Source organism: Topomyia yanbarensis, chromosome 1 (assembly GCF_030247195.1).
Source record: "Topomyia yanbarensis strain Yona2022 chromosome 1, ASM3024719v1, whole genome shotgun sequence".
Lineage (NCBI taxonomy): Eukaryota > Metazoa > Arthropoda > Insecta > Diptera > Culicidae > Topomyia > Topomyia yanbarensis.
This window is the reverse complement of record NC_080670.1, coordinates 192,145,034-192,170,565: the sequence shown is the minus strand read 5'-3', so window position 1 is coordinate 192,170,565 and position 25,532 is coordinate 192,145,034. Positions and strand designations below refer to the sequence as shown.

At 40.3% G+C, this 25,532-nt stretch overlaps 1 protein-coding gene across 1 annotated transcript in view; it reads right to left on the bottom strand.

The window, feature by feature from the left end:
* Positions 1 to 599: 599 nt before the first annotated feature.
* LOC131685320 (doublesex- and mab-3-related transcription factor A2) overlaps positions 600 to 25,532 on the bottom strand; it is a 62,356-nt gene continuing 37,423 nt past the window's right edge. Inside the window, exons 5-7 of the mRNA XM_058968967.1 lie at positions 1,733 to 2,141; positions 1,551 to 1,670; positions 600 to 1,493 (exon numbers count right to left, since the gene is read on the bottom strand). Coding sequence (XP_058824950.1) covers positions 1,208 to 1,493; positions 1,551 to 1,670; positions 1,733 to 2,141 — 815 coding nt within the window. The 3' untranslated portion in view covers positions 600 to 1,207. The remainder of the gene's footprint in view (positions 1,494 to 1,550; positions 1,671 to 1,732; positions 2,142 to 25,532) is intronic.

Sequence of the window (25,532 nt, the reverse complement as noted above, 5' to 3'; positions counted from 1 at the left end):
TCCCTAATTTGGCAGACAAAAGAAATTGTTTCCAAAATACCTACCTCAAGAGCTTTCGACTGCAGCCCACCACCACCACCGCGCACCGCCTCAAAATGACATCCATCGAACTTCGAATCAGGGGTGACGAGTCGACCGACCGCATTTCAACCAGTCCCGAACTCCTGTCCCGGTACTGAATGAAGTAATAAACCGTATCTATTTCTCCCCCGGTTCCCTTTTCATTTCCTAGGATGCGATCTATTTGCTATTATGAGAAATTAATTTGACACATAAAAGCGACGGCAGATTATTATTAAACAGTCGTCACCCAGGTTGAGTGGGGGCAAAAAAAAAAAAGCGGAACGGAAAAAGGAAAACCCGAAATAACAATAATAATAATAATGATATTAAGGACACCGAATTCACCCTTTATTCGTTTCCGGTGGGGTGCCCGCCGCCCGTGAGAGGGAAGAGATCGGAAACCGACGGGACCGACTGTGTGTATTAAATTTCAAGGAATTTTGCGCTCCTTTCGGATGATGAGCCTGATACAGCTCTCGGGTGGTTGTGTGAAGGATGAAACGAATGAGTGAAATATTTTGCGGGCATATTTTTCGGGATGATTATGGCACCTTCTTTATTTCACGTTCTGGAGTAGATGTCTTAAGGCTACATGTAAGCATATTTTGTTATATTTAATATTCTATTCTGCGTACGGATTATTACTGCATAGATCGGTATTTGTAATGCTTCGTTATACTTTATTAAGACCCTAGGGCGTGAGATTATATGTACTAATTTTGCTTTTGTAGAATATTCATCTATGTGGTTGCTGTTGTTGTTGTTGCTTGTCTATGCTAGTGATATTGAAAATTTATTAATCCTCTGTCAATGACTTTGAAACCATACACTATTATTCGGCAAAATATCTAAAGGAAAAACCGAAATCAGAATATGTACAAAACTAAAATTTGAACGTGATTGATCTACATTTTATTCTATTTACGTATATAAAGGTTCTAAGTTCAAACATGCTTCAGCTATTTTGATTTGCCTGATATCTACTAATTCTGTACACAGCTTTGTCGCTCTCGAACGGTCTCGAGTTCATAAAGTAAAACCAAAAAAAAGTACGATCATTGTTATTGATGATTATGTTCATTTGTTCTTCTTAAAGCTATCGAAATATTTTCTTTTATTTTTTTTACAAATCGATAATCGTGTATTATTCCTGCCCATCTCCGCAGTTCCCGGCGCCACCGGTCCCCGAGGAAGAGGATCCATTTGCCGGTCCACCTCCCCCGCTGGCATCACACTGCTGTTCCGGATCCTGCAGTACCGTCGATAGGTAGCCGGTTCCACTGTAGGGAGCACTCAGGAAGCGTTTCGCGTGGGCATGTGCCTGCAGAAACGAATAGCCCCGGCTGACGGCCGGCGCACCAAACGCTCCCGGAGGCATTAGCGGTGAGAAAGCTGATTTTAGGGGGAACGGGGGCGATGGAGGTGGTACACTGTTGGAAAAAGGAAATGTTTTATTGAGAATTAGTAGAAAAGCGTAGAGTACTCACTTCATGGTCGAATGTAGACCGTCATCTCCGCAAAGCATGGCTTCCATTGCTTGTACCACGTCTCCTCTGTATCGCTGCAGCAATTGTTCTACCTCGGTCCGACGGCGGTTAGGGAATACTCTGCGTAATTAAGAAACGATTAGATTATGGTTACAGACTTACTCGAAAAAAATCACACTCACCTCAGCAGAACATCCACCGGTGATCTGGAAGGATTTGGCGATCCTGCCACTCCCAATCCGTGCTGGTACTGTGGCGTCTGGGTGTGATATGGTAGAAATCCTAAACTGCTGGCGGCACCGCTTCCATTGCCGAGCACGTTGTTGTTATTCACCGGAGAGTTCCGTTCCGGTGGGGTCTTCCGGGCAGTGCCATTGTCTTTCTTGAGACTAAGATTTTCCGGTGCGACTGAGTCGTCGGGTGCTGAATCGACGTCCAGATCCGACTCCGGGGAGCTGGGTGGTCCATTGCGGGATGGGGACAGTTTCATGGGTAGCGAGAATAGTCCCGTTTTCAGACGTGGGCTGCTCGGGGAGGACTCCGAACCTGTGTCGTGGTCTGTTTCTGTGGATAGTCGCTGGCGCTTGGATCCTGTGGTTGGGGGAATGGAAAGATACGAAAGTTATTTTGGCATATGGCTTAATGAGCAGATTGACCGATAAAGTTGGAAAAGAAACCCGTTCGAGTGTTAACACTGACAGATTGGGGTTGTATTGTGTAACCACATGTTTTAGCAGTTCTTCGCAATGTAAACTCGCATCGCTAACAACTCCGTCTATCTCGACTTAGTAAGACGGCACGTAGATACGCTTTTTGGGATGCCAGCGGGTACCAAACGGTCCTACCGAATTGACTGGATAACATTTCAATTGACGAATTTTATTAACAATAGGGCCGATTTGAATCTTTGAAGTTGAAGGGACTGAATTTTTCCTTCATATAGTAGAATAGTTAGTTGGACAGCGTGAAAAACCCGGCCAAAACATGATATTTTCCGATGAATTGCTACAATTTCGGTAAGCATTTAATGATAAAAACATCCGCATCGACCACCTTGGATTTGTTTGGACGAATCATAGGCGCTGGAAAACCCTTCACGGAAATGGCTGCTCACACTAACACCTTCGGCTCGAATTTTGATTTGATGACGTATAAGACATCGTCTGGTATTGTTTTAATGTTGTTAGTGTGGTAACCATAGTTTCCACTTAACGTATGCTGCGAAAATTTAAAGTACAATTTATCATCCATAATAATGGATTTTTCATTCACAAAGTGTTTACGGTGAAGTGTACGGCAAACAAATTGGTATTTCTTCGAGTTGTACTCGCTTACGTTTATGATAAATTAGGTTGTTTTTCTTCATAAGTGGACAGTTGAGCTGTAAAATGCCAAATTTTCGTGCCGATTTGCGTGTTTTTAAAATTGAAACTTGAGAATTTCTTCTGTGCTGAGTCATTTAAACAGGTTAGCGAGAAATTTTCGTAAATCCAGCTTGTACAATTTTTTTTTGTAAATAGGTGCGTTATTTGAGGTTGCAGTAGGTTAAGTGTGATATGTGAATTGGTTGAAATTTTTGTGCTTCTTAAAGCAGTAGAATAAACGACTAAATTTAGTCTAAAAATATTCCGATATTAGTTACCAATGGGGCATGAAAATTGTGAGAATCTCGTGCTAGAGCTGTACGGCCATTTGAATCGAACGTCTAAATTTTCGCATTACCTTTTGAGCCAATGAGTTCAACATAGATAGCACACACCATTTTAAACAACAGCTTCAAATGTTACGATGAGAATCAGGCTAACTAGGGCTTAACAATTTCGATACAAGCAACCCAAACAGCCATGATTTTACATGTTTTAGGTGGGCTGAGTAATTGAATCAAATCTGTCCCGCAAGTGCTGAAATGGGCTGGCGCGTGTAAAAACAGTCGCAAGAAATGAGTGCAAAGACAATGAGTTTTAGTTAAGCAGTAAATATCGCTAACCACACCGTAAATCTCAACTTTCTTAGACGGCACGTATATGCGGTATTCCTGTATAAAAATACGTCACTAGCCATTTCCATTAGCCCTGTACGTGTCTGAGCGAACCACCCAAATTTCAATCACGGCCAAATAAAATTTCGCCAGGACTATTGACTTTTTAGTAGATTCAATTTTTCCTCCTATTTTGGCTGAAGTGGATCACAAACGAGCTGTTGACCTAGATCAAATTTCTACCAATAACCTTGTCAGTTATTTCGGAGAGGGACTGTTTCCAGTCATCTTTGAACGGGCCAACTTGAGTAGGGAAACAATGTTTGCAGATACAGAAGTGATGAAAGACACGGATTAAAAGTAACGAGATTTCGGAACTTATATTTGTTCGTAGGAACGTCAATTCATAGACTCCGTTCACTTGATATATGAGGGTACAGATACAATACTTCAACCAACTACGATTTAAAAAAAATAAAATCGGTTATATTTTCTTCCGCGTTCGCACAAAATAAAGTGTAATAAACTTTGGAGAGGACATAAAGTCACCAGAATGTACACAGGTCCATACCTTGCAGTTGCCTGGAATCATCCTCGCCAAGGACGCCAACTTTAGGGGCGCTGATATCTTAATCTACTTTCCAAAATAAGTGTGAATAAGTTATAAAATAAGTCAGGATAATTGTGGCATTTTCAGGTACACAATAAACTATTGTTCGAAAGTCGATCTTTTAAGGGACCGCTTCGGATTCCTCGCGCGCTGTCTGTACGCGGTGCATCGTAATATATCCTGTGGACTATCCTCATATGATACCCAGTTTTCATCATTCTCAATGCAACTGTCGTCCTCGTGATTCTTTGCGCAATTATCACACTGAGCTTTAGACGAATCAGTGACAACACCGTCGATCTCAACTTTGTTAGCGGGAATGTACACGCGGAAGTCCTTCCTAACAGACTTGTCGACAGTAACGCCATTCGCTTGCTTTAGACAGAATATCACAATTCTGAATTTATCTGAGCAAACCTTCGAGATGTCTGTCACGGTTGAATATGTCTACGACATTCGTTCATTCGCAATTTTTACAATACTTAGTGGATTATCTTTGATCCGAAAGTAGATCAGATACATTTTATTTCTTACATAAAAAATAAATCAAAAACTCTTTTTTCGCACATATGGTTCATTTAAAAACGGTCTTATTTTATTTGGCTTACCCTTATACTATGTTCACACTACAGAGTTAAGACACGTTATAATAATTAGCAACAAGAAAAATGTCACCAAGATAGCGTTAAAATACGTTTTAACTCATAGTATGAACATAGCAATAAGATAAATCAGTACTATAGAAACTATGATCAAAATGGTTTTATAAAATGGCTAGAACTCAACCGTGTTCACTCAACTTGAGAGTTACTGTGTATGTTATCAAGAAATAGTTACAGAAACATTTAATGACATATTTTATTTGGTTAAAAATATTTACTGAATTTTAAACATTCTGAATACCTTCACCATTTAAACCCTCGTAGATCATGCTATCACTGCTATTTGAAAGTTGTACATGTATTCGTGTAATTAGTCTAGCTATAAAACGATTATTCAGATTTAATATCAGTAATAACCATGCGTCACCATTCACAGTTTTTTTTTAAATTTGACAGCTTATTGCAAGTTTTCGCAAAACTAGTATAGACTTATTCTAAAGAGAAAATTAAAAGCGTTTGAATGAGTATAATGTGATTGCGAGCATTCACGGGCGTCGTTGTTGTTATCGCATTAGAAGTTCGAATTCAAAAGAACTTCATGACAAACAGTTATCTAAACAATAACTAAACCAACTTATTTTTGATGATTTTACGATGTAGTTTAATGCAATGCATAAAATCAACCGTTCCTTCGAAAAACGAAAATAACCGGAAGTAGTTCCTATGATCAAATTATGCAAAAAGCAATTGAGTTAGGCCCTTCAAAAAGCCGTCAAAAATTGATTTTACGTTCATATCACCTAAACCTCGCAAAAATGTCTCTGATAGCTCAGCTGACACGAAAAAAAAAATACTAGCGAGAACATCGTGTAACCTTCACATATCGACTTCTGTCCGGACTCGTCTCGCTGTGCGTTGGTTTAGTGAATGTTTTAGCACTTGCAAATTTAAAAACGCTGACTACGTCCGTGTTCGCACAATACTGAATCGACCACGTCCGGAAGTCTCTACCCTCTAGCAGCCTACTAGATTTATGACTTCAGTTGGATCAATAAAAATGTCTCTCGGGTCCACTAGATAATACGTAGTATCTGCTGAACCGTATACTGAAAATTAAGAATAAGATAAACAATCCTCGCGACCATCCAAAATCGCACTCGAAAATGCGAGTGGCCACATGGTTTTAAAATCGAATTCATATTCACGAAGTAACATACACGCTAGCACAAGCGACATACAAACGCCCACGCGATAGAACATGTTAACATACAAACGCTCATGCCCTTCGCGATGATACCCGCGATCGTGAAGTCCCTGCACACCCGCACATCTGAACGGTACACTCAGTATCACATTCAGAATCACGGCCCTCTGCAATTTGCCTTAAGCGGTGTTTTAGTGGGTGACACTTCCCGTCTCGTCTGTAATTGTAGTGAGTTATTCTGACGGAAAACCCTTCCGAGATCCTAGCTCTACAGCTCCAGTAGAACAACTCTCGAAAAAATATAAATATTTCTGGCATTGCCATTCTTAACAACTTTGTTTATAATCAAACTCACCAAGCAACAACAACAAACAACATGCCACAGTATATTACCTTGTGCAGTTGTAAACGGTTTAGGTTTAACTTCATATTATCATCAACTAAACATATTATTTCATGCTAGCGGTTTTCTGGTTTACCCCTTCTACATCTACTCGGAAACTGAATAGCAATACAAACTATGCAAATAAGAGACGCTGCAACTGCAACAATACCCGTTCCATCACCAGACCCTCAAGTGTGTTTACACTAACAATGTTATATATATTGAGACTTATGTGCGATTGTCAAGCTGGATACGCATCACTGAATAGGATATGAACTCTTGGTCCGCATCGGACCACAGCCAATAAGAAGCTGTCAACGGGTTTGTAAGAGTCGAGTAAATATTTACGCTTCCCAGCCTGTGACAGTTGCGGAATCATATTTTCCTGAGCTTGTTCAAGTAGCGGAGAGTTGTGTTTGCACGACCTGGCAACTGTTTCCCACTGGAAGAACCTGTCATGGGTCACTAGAAGAATAAAATTCTTTTTTTATTAGATCATTAGATATTATATTTAAGTATAGATATCGAGAGAGCTCAACATCGTTAATGTGAAAATATATGAGACTAAAATTCAGAATGGTACTGAATTGATTTTCGACGAAAACATAAACACATCCTTGTTTGATACTATCGGTCTTACTTGACAATGATTTAGCTTCTTTGACAGTTAATCCAGCAAAAAGATAGGGATCTAGGTGTTTGAATGGACGATGTTGTCCTATTAATGTAACTTCCTTACTTAAGTTTTAATTATAATTTTGCGGCCAATAAAGTAATACTAAAAGTTCAACTACGTATTTTGACACCAGTTGCATTGGAAAAGACCCAAAACAGCATATAGCTGAATTAAAAAATAAACCACCTGCATTCTGAAACCCAACGTGATCCAGCGGACGAGCACTCAATTTTTTTTTCTAAAAAAAGAATAACATTTGCTAGTCAAATTGATTTTCCTCGAACTTTGCGTCTTCGCCTCTTGAAACTCGTTAAATGCCAGCTTATTTGATGATCTCCATGGAAGACCTTTTTATCGCGTTATTTCACTATATAGACAAGTGGCTGCTGCCTGCCCACATGGGTTTTGTGGACACGCGTTTTAGACGAGCTTTTTTTCTCTCTCTCCATCGTTTCGGCTACGACGGGAACACCTGACATTGATTCGGCTGACATTTTTGTATACTGTTTTAACAATCACTCGACGTTTTGTACTTCTACTTACTCTGTTTGCTCTCGTCGGATAATGCTTGCACATTTTTGGGCGAGTGAGCGCAAAAACACAGAAAAAAAGAAGTAGTAATGAGTTTCTTCAAAATTTGTTCGACGATTGATGTCTTCACCATTATGAAACGTACTTGAACCACAGTCCAACCAACCGAGCTGTGTCAACTAAGCCTAATTTGAATATCTCAAGTTGACGATGGTTGGATGCGCGGTGTGGTAGCTAAAGGTAAAGCTTTCGACACAAAGTGTTGGTAGCTGCTTCGATGACGCGGGAATTTGCTCCATCCTTCTAATGGAACAAATATGTTTTATTGTTTGTAGTGAATTATTCTAAGATTAGTTAGTTTGGTTGGGTTATGATCTATTAGAACATAGTGTTTTAATTCAATTGATCAGCCTTTCTCGACTTATTTAGTTTATATTTTTGTACAAAAATGACTTTGCCATAATTGAGTATCGAAAAGTGTTGAATAATTTCCATAGCAACAATTCAAAACAGATTATATAAGGCTTTACTCTAATTTCTCATAGTCTCATAAATGAGTCTGATGAATTCTCGGTGGTTCATTTACAGTAGATCACTCTAGTTGGAGTGTGGCCATGAGGCCATGACGTATCCAAACGAACATGAAATTTGACGTATTCACAAGAGAAATATGTCAGATTTCTGATCGTTTTGATACGTCAAACGCGTCTTGGTCACACACTAACTAGAGTGCTCTAAATTACATGGGAGTTATGTGAGTTCGAATGCAATAGATGAACATCCGTTACATTCGAAATCACGTAACGGACGAGAATTATCAAACATGAACTTCATTCATTATGGGTTAATTCGTGTCATCTGAACTACTGTTACGTCAGACTGAAACTAGGCATACCCCCTTAGTTTGTGTAAGCCGGGCAATCGACTGGATTGCCTTAAACAGTTGTTCCTGAAGGATATCAGATGATTACTGGTCAGTCTATTCTCAACCACCAAAGGCATCAGTCACAATACCAGTGTGCTCTCTGCTGTTACCCAAGCCAGCGCAAGCAGTTGCTTTTTTTTGTGTACTTTGTCTGAAGAACAAAGGGAACCGTTACTATTGTTCTATCAAGATGACTGAGTCTCGACAACAAAATGTGATTCTTCGGGCTAACACGGTGGCGATTGACTTCCGTTCTTTCCGCATAAGACCGAGTATTGGTGATGTGGAACATTTGCTGAAGGAGAAAATGCAGCTTCGGTTTTCAGACGTTAGTTTCATCCAGTTGGAGCACGTCGGACACGCGGTGTTGATAACGTTCAACAAATTCGCCCAGGCAAAAAGATTCATTTCGCAAAACAACTTGAAACACGTTCTGGATTGTGACACCGCAAAAATCAAGATCCCTGTGTATATGGATAACGGAATCGTGGAAGTTAAATTACATGATTTGGCACCACGTACTTGCAAAGTAGCCATTAAAAGATTCATGTCGTATTTCGGAGAGGTGGAATCCATTACGGAGGATACGTGGAGGAACTACTTTCCAAGTATTTCAAATGGTGTTTTTGTGGTGAGAATGCGGGTAGACCAAGCCATTCCCTCCTACCTTACTCTGCAATACACAACAGAAGGGGGTGATGCCATTATACAGCGAACTCTATGTACATATCAAGGACAAACTAACACGTGCCAGTTCTGTGAACAAACGGCACATTACGGACAACACTGCCCAGAAACTGCTAAGAAAAGCTCATCTACAGAAAGAAATACCAACACTCAGTCTCCAATAGCATTCCCTGAGCCACAAACGGTTGCCAAATTTGTGGCTGCTGTTCAAGCAATAATGACAACTGCGAAAGCCGCGTCAAGTACCACAAATTCAACAGCTAATTCCAGCAGTGAGGGAGCTACTAGCAATGACGGAGGGTTCACGTTCGTGACCCGAAAGGGAAAGAAGTTAGGAACAACACTTGATCGCGAACATCAAGGCAGTAACCCCGATGATGACCCGGGAATGTGCGAAGACGACAGAGATACAAATGACCCCCATGCTGACGTGGATGCAAATATTTCCCCGACACGGAAACGGATCTCCGCGCGCAATTATTTTTATTGTTTACATCATGTAAATATATAAAAGAAACACGGCTCCGTGAAGCTAACGCCCTGAGCCGTGCCAAATAAACGAATTAAAATAATAAGATGATTACTGGAAGCTTCCTAAAACCTAATCTGGGAAATGAAAATTATCTGGCAACGGTCTAACTCTAACGCTTTCGCCACCTGGGCGTCGGTTTGATACTACAGAATGAACTTTGTTTACATTCAACCAGGCCCGTAGCCAGGATTTTGTTTCGGGAGGGGCTTAAAAATTATTGCATAAATGTATTAATTCTGATGACTTGAAACAATCACTGGAAACTGAACGTAATTATGAAAAGTTCTTAGTGAAAACAATTCCAAAAATAAGACAATAGACACTAAAAACTCTAATAATATGTTGCCTGTTACAAGAAAGGCTATAGTGCATCGACGAATTAAATTTGATTATTTTTGATTTACAAGTTAGAAATTTCTCTAGTTACAAAAATGAATAGTCAAGAGCTCAAAGTATTAAGGGCTGCTTGAAAATGCTACGCTGCATGCTACGCTGCTTGAAAATGCTACACATTCGATACACCTTTACAATTTGTAGAAGACGCTAAATTGGAATGAGTAGAAAAATATCCAAAAACCCGTCTCATGAAACTTTACACGCATTTGCTAATCAGAAGAACGAAACCAACGTCAAGGTTGTCCCCATGAATAGGAATATATCAGTGTGAAATCAAAGTTTACCGTTGCAAAGAATGTCCGAACAAAGTGAATGTCGAAATTTGCTTCAAATCTTCTGATAAGGCAGGCGATTTGTAGATGCAGAAAATAGGTTCAACTCCTATTTTCATGATCAGGTTTCTTTCTACTATTACTAGCTCTTTGACTTCATCCGAAGTTTGCGTTAACTCGACTTTATGAAATTTTCAATTTAAATGATACTGATCATGTCGTAATCAAAACAATCCTGAAAAAACACATGTTTTTTTCATTTGACTCTTATAGGTGATGGGTTAAAGACTATCTTCGACAACATTATCAGGCAACTCAGAATAACTATCTTTTTATCTATTTAAGTTGATTCTTTTTAGGTACTTTTTATATCATTGTACTTATGAATTAAAAATATCGTAGACTGATTTTCCTAGATCCCTAAAACTATAGTAAAAGTCAAAATGTAAAGTGAGTGCAAAAACTACTGATTTCACTACAAAGCAAGAATGCCTTAGCTCTATTGACTTTTGACAATCTTGCAAAACCGTTGTAACTTGAGAAGATTACCTAGATTAAGTAAATATTATATTTGAACATTTTGGTTTTATTTATTTATTTGAAGGTTTTATTTCGGAATTCGTGGGGTTTTGGACAATGTCAAATATATATTTCAATGATTTAATCTACTAATGGAAACTACCCAGAATTTAATCTACTGAGCGAAACTGCTCAGAATCTATTCACAAATCGAAAGAAAATTACTTAGCACTGATTACTCAATGCTTCTAATTTACATAAAATTTGGTAAATATAACATTGATGACACCACCAAAATAACTAGAGACTATAAACATAGATAATAATTTCAGCATCACTTGCTTCCGACACATGGAAGAGAACACATCGCACTTGCACCTAATTTGCCGAGGCTTTCTTTTAGAGTTGTCTGTTTTAAATTACAGCAAATTATCCGTTTCCTGTAAAACTTTTGCAAAACTCTTTGCCAATTCATTAAACAAATATGAACACTAATCTGTTTAGTAATAGGTTTGTTTGTGAATAAAAATAATTAGCTCTTGATTTTTTTCAATCATCATCAAGATTGGAAGAGATGTATGATTTCTTGAAGAAAGTTGTAATGTTTGTCTGATTACATGTTTGTTTTATCACTATTTGGGAAAAAGTTTCAATTAAAGTTGTTGCACCTAACGCAACGAAGACGAAATGAGAAGATCAGAGCGCAATTCGGAAAGAACTCGTGTTGAGTGTATAGTAAAGATAGAAGAGTGATCTTGAGTCGATTTAGATTGGTTGATTTTTTCCTCTCTTTGCTCTCTTATTTAAGATTATCTCTCTCATTTTATTCCATGACGAGCAAAAACGGAACGAAAGACTGTCACATACTTAAGACATGAAATCGAAACTGTTATCCCAACTTATTGACTTATAGATTCAATCAGTCCCAACATTTTAGTCCCTCTTCGTGATTGCCTATTATTTTACCACTTTTTGCCCGGTCCACTTTTAAAAGTATTTTTTTGCAAGTTTGTCGAAGATATCACGGATTTACGGATTAACAGTGTATTAGTACGGAACGAATTACTCGTAACAATGAAATGAAGCGTTAATAAAAATGGTATTGCGTTAAAATGACGCGAAATGAAAATTTTATTCTCGGCTCAATCGTTCTCAGATAAATTGAAATACTTTTTGTGTAGCGCAGAGTAGTGTACAGAGAACAGAGTGTACAGTGTGCACTGACCTAATACAGAAATTCAAAATTGTGTGCAATTCAAAAACTTATCATTTAAAAATAACAAACTGGGTCGTGGGTCTTTTATATATTTCCTTATGTAAACAATAAAAATAATATAACGAGTTTATGTGGTTATCCTACAGATCTCGCGCAAGCGCTTAGCCATTGCACGTGAAAACCTGTTTACGAGGCGAGGAAATATTTTTTTCCTCACCAACTATGTCTTGGGGGGAGTAGTTCATTTCTATCTCGCTATTGTACATTTCCGTGTCATCATCGTAGTTGCTGCCTTTATGTTCGCGAATATCTTCCTTGCTTTTCGCCCTCAATAATTGCCCTTCCAAATAGATTCCATTTCTCCCAAATGTGACATTAATCTGCGAGTAAGCGGTATCCGATCTTGTAGCGGAACATTCATTTTCTCATAGTCCATATACAGAAGGATCTTAATTATAGCATTGTCACACACAACCTTGTGCTTTAAGTTGTGCGAAATGAATGGTTTCGTCTGCACTAATTTGTTGAGCGCTAAATGCCTGCCATGGTAGAACTGGATAGAGCCGGTTTCCGAAAGTCTAATCTCTATTTACACCTTCAGGATGCGAATGATCAATAATTTTATAATCACCGCATTTGGCTGGAGCACCAATTCTTGCTTCTGCTAATCACTAATCTCGACAGATTATTACAGCTACAATTAAAGTAACAGTCTCTTGTATTCTTCAGACAAAGCACACAATATAAAAGTTACTTTTTTGTTGTTCGCTTCGCACTGGCTCGAGCAAAAGCATAAAGCACACTGAATTTCGTGACCATTGCCTTCGGTGGTTAGAAATAGCCTTCTTTAACTTTTTCTCAATAATTTGTTCAAACCAAATAAGCAACAAGTTTTGTTAAAAGTCACCGGTTTTTTAAATTTATTTTTGAAAAATTTCGGGGGGGGCTTTAGCCCCCTAGCCCCCCCTCTGGCTACGTGCCTGCATTCAACGAGTTTTGATTCGAGCCAACAACATCCAGCCGACAAAATCTGTGCAATTTGGTTTGAGCGAATCTAGTCTGGGGGTGACCATACGTCCTAGTTTCCCAGGACATGTCCTGGTTTTAACTGACTGTCCTGGTGTCCTGGGATGTCTAGAAAAATGGGCTTGAATTGTCCTGGTTTTTGTTCTTGTAAGACTGATTTTTTTTTTTTATTGAGTCTATTATTCACTCTCATCCAAGTCACAGCTGCGGTCGACTGCAACCATAACTTTAGCGTAAACTCCAAGGTAAACTAATTTTACGAGAAACAAAACCATAAGTACCCGAATCTCCCAATTCTACCATCCAATATCTCTACCAGTCGGCTGATATCCGTCAAGATTTCGGGAGCTGTCAAAAAAATTTAAAATGGAAGCTGTAAAAATTCTACTAAATCTTTTATTTCATTTTGCTTGTATTTCGCCATGTTTACGTTTCAAATTGTAAATTTCAAAGATGGATGTTGGCTAAAAAGCACAAAGGAACAGTTGGATTTAGTTTCAAACATGATAAGAAGTACAAAATCTTCCGAATATCTCTTGCCTGTGGCATTTTTCCATCCTACTGGAAATCTGCGAACATGTGTCCAGTCCATAAAAAAATAAATAAACGAAACATCACTAGCTATCATGAAATAGCGGCCCTTATACGTTAAATATGTTTGCCAATACTACACAGAAAAAAATATTTTGTAATTTTAAGTTTATTTTCATGCACATATTTGGAGCATGAATATAAATGTAAAATTAAGTTCCACCAAAAATCCACACGACTTATCGTGCTTTCTTCAACGAATTTTATTATAATTCTACACGTGAATTGAAAATTACAGTTTCTTTAAACGGAAAACCAATGCACTTCAATGTATTTTTTACACGCTTTGTACTGTAAAATGAATGACATGTAATATTACACGAATGAAAGTGTAAAATTGTATGCTTGTTGATGCTCCAATTGAGTGCATTGATTTTAACGTAATTTTCAATCAAAGTTTTGGTTCAATCTTTGTATGTTTACATTCGTATTGATTTACATGTCGTTTAAATTTCATCATTTTTATGTGTGTAGAGAATATTGACAAAAGTATTTTGTTTTATTTGGGAGTAGGGAAAGGCCCGCTGGAGCTAAAATCCTTCGAATCTTGCTCTCTAGCAGGCATAAAACCTCCTCATCTTTTGCACCAACCGATTACAAACATTCAATACATATAAACAATTCACCTTAGCTAATACTACGAGTACAATATTTACGCTTACAAACTAACACTGACATTATTATTGACATGGTATCATGGGTCTCATGGAACAATCGCTCTACAACTTCACGGGACAAGTGGAAATCATAGAACAACGATTGAATAGACGACAAATACTAGCGAATGGCTTATTATACCCGTAATTGGTTCTGACATAAGGTATTCTTAAAAAGGGAATATCGTAGGAGATTTGAGTAATCAATTCGTGATTGTTGCAGATCAGCATTGAAAACAGCTTTAGAGACATCTCGTCGAATGGACAGCAGGTCAAGATTGACAAGTTGACAGCGGTCCTGGTAACTAGGGAGGCTTAGTGGATCTATCCAAAAAAGTCGACGAAAAGCGAAACGAACAAATTTGCGTTGAATAGCTTCGATGCGCTGGATATCGATTTGGTAATATGGTGCCCAAGCAACAGCGCCATATTCAAGCGTCGAACGAACCAGACCACAGTGAAGTGCCTTTAAGCAGTATAAATCTTCGAAACACGAAAAATAAACCCCAGTAACCTAGAAGCCTTGGAAATTATATAGGTATTCTATGTGATCCTTAAAATTCAGTTTAGAGTCTAGCAGAATCCCCAAGTCTTTTACGTCTTGACTGTCGCTTGTCGAAATGTTTTAGTCATATTTAATTATCTGTGCCTTTGCGGGAGAAAGAGATAACGGAACATTTTGAAGGATTCAATACCATCCTATTGACGCTGCACTAATTTGAAAAAAAATATCCAACTGTGTCCGCAAAAAACCGGTGTCTTCAGGATGCTTGATTAGACGAAGTAATTTAAAGTCGCCGGCGAATGACAACTTAAAGCATTCCAATGTGTAAAGTTTAAATCATTTAGATAGATAGTAAAAATATGAAGGGTCCAAGATGACTTCCCTGAGGGACCCCAGAAGTCACTTCGAATGGCATGCTTGTGCAGTCTCCAATTTTCACACTCAGATATGATTGGATCCAAGCCAGAAGAGTACCATTTAACCCTATAGCCTATCGAACTTGGCAATGACTATCTGGTGATTTTTCTTATCGAAAGCAGCGGAGAAATCGGTATATATGCTGTCAACTTGAAGTCATGCCTGTAAGTACTTGATGATGAAAGATGTGTAGCAAACAAGGTTTTCTGGAATTGATCGTTTGGGCATAAAACCATGCTGGGTATCAGATATGTATCTAGAGCAGTTGTGAGTGATAAATTGGAGCACAACGGGTATTGAACCTGTAATGGAAGAAATGATTAACGATGTGCATTCAAATGGTGGTAATTCTATCAATCTGTCAATAAGTCAATATATTCAACGTGTAAGGCCCGCTAATAACTTCATTTAGTACTGTCTCGAGCTGGTTATTATGCGACCACTTCAGCGACTAACTTGCCGTAAGCGGACCCTACACGAGACAAGAATATTGTCAATAAAAATATTGACAAGACTATTATAATACGTTAGTCCCATTTAAATTCTACAGATTCAATATTTTCAAAATGTGCTTACACGGTCAACATATTGATCAATAATTGGTTTATAGTAAATATTTTTACTCGTTTAGGGTCCGCTACATGACAGGAAGTATGGAACACGGCACGCAAACTGACATTATTTACACTCATCCATCAGCCGCTTTTGATAGATTGAACCACGATATAACAATCGATACAATGGAGAAATGTGAAATCAACGATAGTTTTTGCAGTTGTCTCTATCCTAGCTAACCGATCGAAAGGTAATGGTCGCCATTGGAGATTGTGAGGTACCCACATTTACTTTTACATCAGGAAAAGCTCAGGGAAGGTACTTGGGACCGTTGCTGTTTCTACTTCACTTTAATGACGTGTATTTGGTGCTGAAGACTCCACGTTGGTCCCTAGCAGGCGATTTAAAAATATGTTGTCTAATCCACTCAATTGAAGATTGATGATTTCTCAAACAACAACAAGCTTGAAATCTTCGCGAATTGTGGTGTAGCAAGAAACACGTGTGCGTAAATCCGAAGAAGCGCTCTGTGTTCGAATTCTCACGGAATATATTCTAGTAGAGCTCTGCCTGGAAGACCCTTGTGGAGATTTTCGCCAGATACGTTGAAAGCGAGAGGTAACTGGGACAGGGACTATCTTTTCGACTGTCCTGGTTTTTTGCTCGCCTGATATTTTTTTGTTTAGTTCAACATCAATTTCATGATAACACTGAATCAACAATTTGCCTCCACAATACTCGATTTGTAGCTGCAGCTCTCCAACGTCGGTTACGCCCAACACTCGCCAAATCACGTTCTACCTGGTCCGCCCATCGTGCTCTCTGCGCTCCTCGCCTTCTTGTACCAATCGGATCATTTGCGAACACCATCTTTGCAGGATTGTTGCTCGGCATTCTGGCAATATGCCCTGCCCACCGTATCCTTCCAGCTTTGGGCACCTTTTGGATACTGGGTTCGCCATAGAGTGCAGCGAGCTCGTGGTTCATCCTTCGCCGCCACACACCGTTCTCCTGCACACCGCCGAAGATCATCCTTAGCACTCGTGCCCGTAGAGAACCACCGGTCCTATAAGCGTTTTGTACATGGTGCATTTGGTGCGGGGTGAATCTTTCTTGACCGCAGTTTCATCTAAAGCCCATAGTAGGCCCGACTTCCACTGACGCTGCGTCTTCAGATTTCATGGCTCACGTTATTGTCAGCCGTTAATATGGATCCTAGGTAGACAAAATCTTCCACTACCTCGAAGGTATCCCCGTCGATCGTAACGCTGTTTCCTAGCTGGATCCTATCGTTTTCGGTTCCGCCTACCAGCATATACTTTGTTTTGGACGCATTTAGCACCAGTCCGACATTCGCTGCTTCGCGTTTCAGGCGGGTATACAGGTCTGCCACCGTTCCAAATGTTCGGGCAATAATGTCCATGCCGTCCGCGAAGCATACAAATTGGCCGGATTTTGTGAAAATCGTGCCCGGCTGTTAAGCCCGGCTCGTCGCATCACACCTTCCAGAGCGATGTTGAATAGCAGACATGAGAGTCCATCACCTTGTCTCAGTTCCCGTCGAGATTCGAATGGACTGGAAAGTTCACCTCTTTACTCTGTTTTATATATCGTCCATCGCTGCGTTGATCAGTCGAGTCAGCTTCCCGGGAAAGCTGTTTTCGTCCATGATTTTCCATAGCTCTACGCGGTCGATATTGTCGTATGCCGCCTTGAAGTCGATGAACATGTGATGCGTTGGGACCTGGTATTCACAGCATTTCTGGAGGATTTGCCGTACGGTGAAGATCGGGTCCGTTGTCGACCGGCCATCGATGAAACCGGCTTGATAACTTCCCACGAACTCATTACTTTAGGTGATAGACGACGGAAGATGATCTGGGGTAGTTCTTTGTAGGCGGCATTCAAAATGGTGATCGCTCGGAAGTTCTCACACTCTAAATGGTCGCCTTTCTTGTGAATGGGGCAGATCACCTCTTCTTTCCATTCCTCCGGCAGCTGTTCGGTTTCCCAGATCCTGACTACTAACCGGTGCAGACAAGTGGCCAACTTTTCCGGGCCCAACTTGATGAGTTCTGCTGCGATACCATCTTTGGCAGCTGTTTTGTTGTTCTTGAGCTGTTGGATGGCATCCTTAACTTCCCTCAACGTGGGAGTTGGTTCATTCCCGTCCTCAACTGCACTGACGTAGTCAAATCCTCCGTTGCCTTGGTCATCTGTACCTACATTCTCCTCGCCGTTCAGGTGCTCGTCGAAGTGCTGCTTCCGCCTTTCGATTATCTCACGGTTGTCCGTCAGCAGGCTCCTGTCCTTATCCCTACACATTTCTGCTTGCGGCACGAAGCCTTTACGGGATGCGTTGAATTTCTGGTAGAACTTCCGTGTATCTTGAGAACGGCACAGCAGTTCCGTTTCCTCGCACTCCGCACTTTTTTCTCCCGGAAGAGGCGTGTTTGCTGCCTCCGCTTCTGTTTGTATCGTTCCACATTCTGTCGGGTTCCATGCTGCAGCATGACCGCTTGCGCTGCATTCTTCTCCTCGAAAACCGCTCTGAACTCCTCGTCGAACCAATCGTTTCGTCGTCTCCGTTCCTCGTACCCGACAATGTCCTCAGTTACGTTGTTGATGGCTGCTTTTACTGTTCTCCAGCAGTCCTCTAGAGGGGCCACGTCGAGCACTCCCTCGTCCGGCAACGCTGCCTCGAGGTGCTGCGCGTATGCAGTGGCGACATCTGGTTGCTTCAGTCGCTCCAGATCGTACCGAGGCGGTCGTCGGTACCGTACATGATTAATGACGGATAGTTTTGGGCGCAATTGAACCATCACCAGGTAGTGGTCAGAGTCGATGTTAGCGCCAGGATACATCCTGACGTCGATAATGTGGGAGAAGTGCCGTCCATCGATCAGGATATGGTAGATTTGCGATTCCGTCTGTAGCGGGGATCTCCAGGTGTAACGATAAGGGAGACTGTGCTGGAAGAAGGTTCTACGAGGGGGGGGGGCGTAGCGTAGTTGGTAAATCGATTGCCTTGTACGCAGCGCACCTGGGTTCAAGTCACGACCCCGCACATAGGGTTAGAAATTTTTCATAAGAGATTTTTCTAACCCAAAGAGGCGAATGACCTTAAGGTTAAAACCTCTATAATCGAAATAAAAAAAAGGTTCTACGAATGGCCATGTTCTTGGAGGCGGCGAAATCAATGAGTCGAAGGCTGATCTCATTCGTCAACTGGTGAGCGCTGAACTTTCCAATCGTCGGTCTGAATTCCTTCTCCTGGTCTACCTGAGTGTTTAAGATGATCTTGACGTCGTGGCTTGGACAGCGGCCGTATTCTCGTTCGAGCTGCGCGTAAAAACCGTCTTTGTCATCATCGGTGCTACCGGAGTGAGGGCTGTGCACGTTTATTATGCTGATGTTGAAGAAACGGCCCTTGATCCTCAACCTGCACATTCTTTCGCCGATCGGCCACCAACCTTTGCATATCGCCCATCACAATAAAAGCTGTCCCTAGCTCATGTGTGTAGCCGCAGCTCTGGTAGATGGTTTGATTACCTCTATACGTTCGCACCGTGGATCCTGTCCAACACACCTCCTGCAGCGCTACGATTCCGAACCCGCGGTCCTTGAGAACATCGGCGAGTACGCGGATGCTCCCGGTGGAGTTGAGAGATCTGCAGTTCCACGTTCCGAGCTTCCAATCGCTAGTCCCTTTTCGTCGCAGTGGTCGTCGCCATTGGTATCTGTTCGCATTCTTATCTTGTTGACTTTTCGCTGCAATTGGTTTTTTACGGCTGGCTCGCAGGGCCTGACACCAATCCCCGGAGGACCATAGTGTACAGTTGAGCTTAGAGTCCTTCACTGGCACTCGGACGAAAATTAATTAATTGTTCTCATTGTATCGAATAATTAACTTGTCATGTTAACTGTATTACTTCATGAGTATACAAATAGTCTAGCTTGATTATTCACGTAAAAAGTGACTTTATTTTCGTTCTTATTGTCTCCAATCTTGTTCTAGTAATTAGTGTAAAAATTAGCGTCATCGCATATTCGATATACAAAGCTAGTCGTTTCAGGTATTTCCGTAGTGCTTATTTTATACCGTTCAAAATGCGCTTCAATTAGCTTAATAACGCGCGCGAATAATGATAACATAAAAATCGGCACCTTATTCAATTGTTTGTAGAGAAAGAAACCAATATATAATTGTCATTTTATTTGCTACGTAAATATCAAAATTTATACACGATACATAATACTTGTATTATGAAGTCTTCCATTACATAGGTATTGCCATATCTATATCGACCAATGTCTCGAAACACTAAAGGTCACTTTTTATGGTATTATTTCGTGATTCGCCGCAATATAGATACAATAAATAATAAAATCATGAATCGTTAGATTCAATTGAACATGAGCAACACTCCCGACTGTCGGCAGTCCGGAGCTGAAGTTGCTTTTTTTTTACAAACCGATCATTTCCATAAATTTTCATAAGTTTTCGGCAGCTGGCTGCCCAGAGCAATAAACACATGATAACACTTCTCAGAGTTGCATAGATTGTATCACTTATCAAGGTGAATCTAGATTTGTGTAACTCTTTGCCCCATATAGGGTTCGCAGTATCGACCCTTTTTGGCGAGAACCGGTACTGAAGCCCTCAGTACCGGTAGTACCGGTACTCGAATATATTTTTTTAAATTCGAAAAAAGCTTCAAAGAGAAATGAAATGCTCAAACTGATGACCTTATTCTCAGATGATTGATTTGTGCAGATCAAAAAAACATGTTCATTGTTTTTAATTGCTTCGGAATGGCATGACTCATTTCACAGAAGATATTATGCGTGTACGGCACCTTCTTTTATTTAGAAATCTAGGCCATTTTGAAATCAATAACTGCTAAGCGGTGCGTTTTTTGTCGACTTCAACAGATGGTAAATGTAAGAAACCCTATTAACAACAGTAAATCAAAGCGAGAATGGCAGTAAATCCGAGCAGGTTGCTCGTATTTCCTCTCCTGCATTTCTGTAAATAGATTTCGACCTTTATGTCGTTTGCCTACTATTCTCTAATGCATACCAAGGCTCCTTGCTTTCCTGTAAATCGCCCCATTTGAAGCAGTTCACAATGTCTAAAATTGTTAGCTCCTAAATCGTTGTTCGTTCTTTTATAGATAAAGATTTAAGAGCAAACCAAATACAGACATGACCTAGACTACAGTCTTATTACGCGCCACCCAGTGAACAATGGAAACCAATCAGAATGTCACTGATAAAAATAAATCACAGCAAATTTTTATGTCTCTTACGCTAGATGTGAATATTTTGAAATCTAGTACTTTAGTAACTTCGGCAAAATAGTTCAGGAATTTAAATATACCATTCAGTACAACGGGAGCTAGTAATGTTTAATTTCTAGAATTATTATGATGATGGCCCCACTTCATTCCCCCACAAAGGTGTTAGCTCAACGATTTATCTAAAAGGTATTGCTTGTGGCACTTAAAATGGGATTCTAACCGCACTGTGTACTTACTATTCTTTCATTAAATTCTTCTCATAGACTGGTTAGTTGGACTGGTCTGTCTATGAAAATACCATCTCTATCACTTGAAATATATGTGCTTTGACAGCTCGCAGTTTTCAGTAGTAGTTTGATCACTCGCACTGTGAAAGTGCGTAGTCCTGGTTGGTGGGAAGTGCGCAATAATTAATATAATCAAAAGTCATCTTGCGGACCGATATTTTGAAACAGGTCCTCCTAGAGAGTCCACATATTTTTCATACAAAAATTGTATGGTACCGAAAATACCGGTACTGGCTTTTGTTCAATACCGGAATTATGGTACCAAAAATGGGTCGGTATTCCCGGGATTTTCGATACCGGTATTACCGGTACCACAACCCTAGCCCCATCATACTGACAAAAACTCCCTCCCGTGGCAAACGTGGAGATGCAGAGGTATACACGGTCTCCATAACAACGTTTGCAGCACTAACATTCCTTTACTTCCCCGATGACCGTAAGGACGTGGCCGGCGCCGTTATTGACATTGCAAAGTATGGAACTCTCGAAACGTACACATTGCGAATGGATAGCTACTCCCAGGCCCCATTCGTTGATTCTCTGTGCAATTTCGCTTGTTCTGGTCAATCACGGAGTAGCAACTACGAATTGTACGGTCATCATGCTCATACTCATGCTCATAATTTTGTTTCGATGTTTGTACAAAAACGACCTTGCCGGATTCGAGTTGAATAATTTCCATAGCAACCATTCAAAGAGACTGAAATACTGAATTGTACTCTTCACACGGACAGAGAAATTATTTGCGAGTTGCTTCGAGCGTATCTAGTCGTCCATGAAAAATCCATGTAAACAGTACTAGTGACTTGTCAAGAAAAGTTAGGTTAACTGAGTCAATAAAGAACCCAATTCTGTTTTGCTTTTAATAAATACCTGAACAAGATCGAATCGAAATCCGCTACACAATTAAAGGAAATGGAAACAATTTCAAATTTCAAACAAACGAGGAAAAAAGACCCCCTCTTAATTCCGCATGACCTCGCAAAAGGATTCCCAGCATAATTACCGGTGCCGAAGTGTTTTTTTCTTCCATTTGTGCCAAAGTGTCGGTGGTCGGCTTTCAGTCCTCGTTCACCTTCTCCACCTTCACCTTCCGGATCGAGCATCATCACGGGGATAAATCAACTTCGTTTCCGTTGACAAATTTCGCTACTTCTCCGGTCACTTGAGATGTTTGTTAATAAAAAAAAACATTTTCTCAACTGAACTCTACCGTGTATAGTCCAAGTGTAGCAAAGCTGTTAGACGAGCAAGTTCGAATTACATACAGTTTCCGTTAGGTATAGGTTCGTAAGGAATCCGGCCCAGTCGTCGTCGCTCGGAACGACCAAGTGTGCCCCACGCCCGTAGAAGTCGAGTCATTGATATTGAACCCGAAAGGAATAACGAGAAAGGTGAGTTCAAGTGGTCGGATTTCTATTTCTTTGTACCACACTGACTGACTGTATGCAGGATATCGTTTGCTTGCTGTTTGTGTACACTTTTTGGACTGTGATTGAACAGGAGGTAACAAATAAAAAAGAAATTTATCTTGTTAGGATTTGAATCCTGCTCTCTGATCCTGTGTCTGTTGCTGATTTCTCATCCTTTTCTGGGCGCACGGAAGATAGCGGAGGTTGAAAAACGTTTCGAATTTATCTCAAGTGGCAGTAAATTGTTGGCACAGTATTAGAAGGAAAAAAAGTTATTCTTAGGAAGGAAATCCATACCGAAGCGAGGGTGAGGCAAACCTTCGACAACAGAACGGACGAATATTTATTTGCAGAAGGACAATTGATGAATGGGACAGATGACTAGGGATTCCTTTGCTATAGGTATCACCTAGAAATTCGTTTAAAAAACATATATGATAACATTGAGATGTTTGTAATCTGTTGGTACAAAAGATGAGGAGGTTTTATGCCTACTGGAGAATTGGTTTGAAAGGAAACTAACTCTAGGTGGCTTTTCCCTGCTCCAAATAAAATAAAATAAAATATATGATTTTTAATGATTGTATCATAAATGTGTTGTCATCATTAGCAACTTCCAATTTTATTTAACAATATCCATAAAAACGAAAATAAGGACACCAGTTGTGACGGACCATCCGAAACGTGCGGCTATTGAAATAATCTCCTCAAAACGCAAAAATGCTTCTTTCCGAAGTAGAATAAAAAAAACCTCGTTACGGATGCACACTTGAGACAACCCCTTTTTTATTATTATAATACTTTCCAGCAGCAATTGATAATATCTGTGCGCAAATCCTTCCACCCCCTTTCCCCGGGATCATCGAACTGAACAATTGTTGGCTTACCAGCAGCAGCAGCATTACTGATGGCTTGGCTGAAAATCCACTCGGAATTGTTGTGCGGACCACAACCGAACCGCATATGCTGATGTGTGTCGGGTCGGGTGGGAAAGTACGTACCGGGGTAGAGGGTGAAAATATGTTTATATCTTTGGCTTGCTCGATTTTCTATAGGATCCCCGATTATCCGCACATTGAGTTTGACCTCATGCATTCAATTTCGCAGCCCGGGATAGGAATCTTTAACTTTTGCTTTTTATTGCACTTCCCGTGGGGTAACCGTTTCTAAAAGTGTTGCTTCTGTCGAGGGGATCAGTGTTGGGATATATGGGAAGAGTTAGAGGATTTCTACTGCATCGATGAAAACTATTGACAGTTGCAGGGTTGTTGTAGGAAATTAATGGCCTTGTTACAATGGCATATCGTTCTATTAAATCGAATAAACTGGCGTGAGTCACGTCATGGTTCTAGCTTCTTTGTTATATTTTTCCGACACAAGTTTTTTCCGCAAATCATAGATTTTCGAAAACCACAATTATCACAAATTTCCGGAAATATCCCATAAATCTGCTTAAATATTCGCACAGATTTTTCCCATGACAGTTTTCAATTTGGCAACATTGGACACTCATCATCCCACCAAAATGCACAGGACGGAAGTTAAAAATTCTATTGTCCTGTTATTGGGAAAGAGAGTCTCAGCTTGAACGTCAACGACAACGGAATATGGTTAACCAGTCAATCCCGCCGAAGCGAGACACACCCGAATTCCGAAACGTGCCATATTTCAATGGACTGTCGACATTTGTCCAAGGTCCATCCGAGAAACGAACGTCGATTCTGACTATTATCTGGTTATGACGTGTAAGATTCGCGAAAGACTCTCCAGCGCAAGTAGTTCCAGGCGCTGGAGTACCACCAGGCTACGAACCGAATGCTTGCAGTGGCTATGCGTCATAACAGGCATATGAATACACTAAAGTTTTTGCACGTTTTTTGCACGGTTTTTTTACAAAGTACGTATCCTCCGTGTAAAAAAACCTTAGTGTAGAACAAAAAGATACTTGCAGAAGCAGATGGGAGTTTGCCAGAAATGAAGCACGTAAGTTTTGTTAGATGATCCACAATTTGACAATGAGATTTTGTTGACAGATCGTATAGGAGCGGCTACCAGATACATTGAGATGTTGTTGATTGGCCCAACGAGTAGAGAAAGTACAAATTATTAGGCTGTGTATCCACGAACGTTAGACGTAGTTGCCATAGAAAAAAAAATGACTATTACATCGGACGTACCGTATGCGCGATATTGTTTGGACCATCAGAAATATGAAATCAATGAATTGGCTCGATTGGCAAGTTCCCCAGGAATTTGGTGTCGTGCTGTGTCCTGTCATCATTTTCCTGGCGGGAAGGAAAAGCCAATTCATCCGCCAATTTATTTCCAGTAATACCGGATTGAGTGGGTACTCAGGAAAGGTAGATGACATTCCCTATTGGAGGGTTGATTGTTCGCCGCACAGAATTTCGAAAGGTTCCACTTGGAATGCGGTGCAGTATCTGTCAAATAAATAGGACTTATGGAATCTCATCCCACGACAGTAAACATTAGATGATATCCACAGTTTCCTAATTTCTACTAGTCTCAACGATGATATCGGTTGCTAAGCATCGCGTGTATCCAATTCGAAATGTATACGGGTACTCTATGACCTCGTATTGCTTCTAAAATGGGTTCGAAAAACATTTTGTCACTCCTAAACTTGTTATAGACAACATTGTGTAGGGGTGCTAGTAGACTTCTCCCGCTGATATG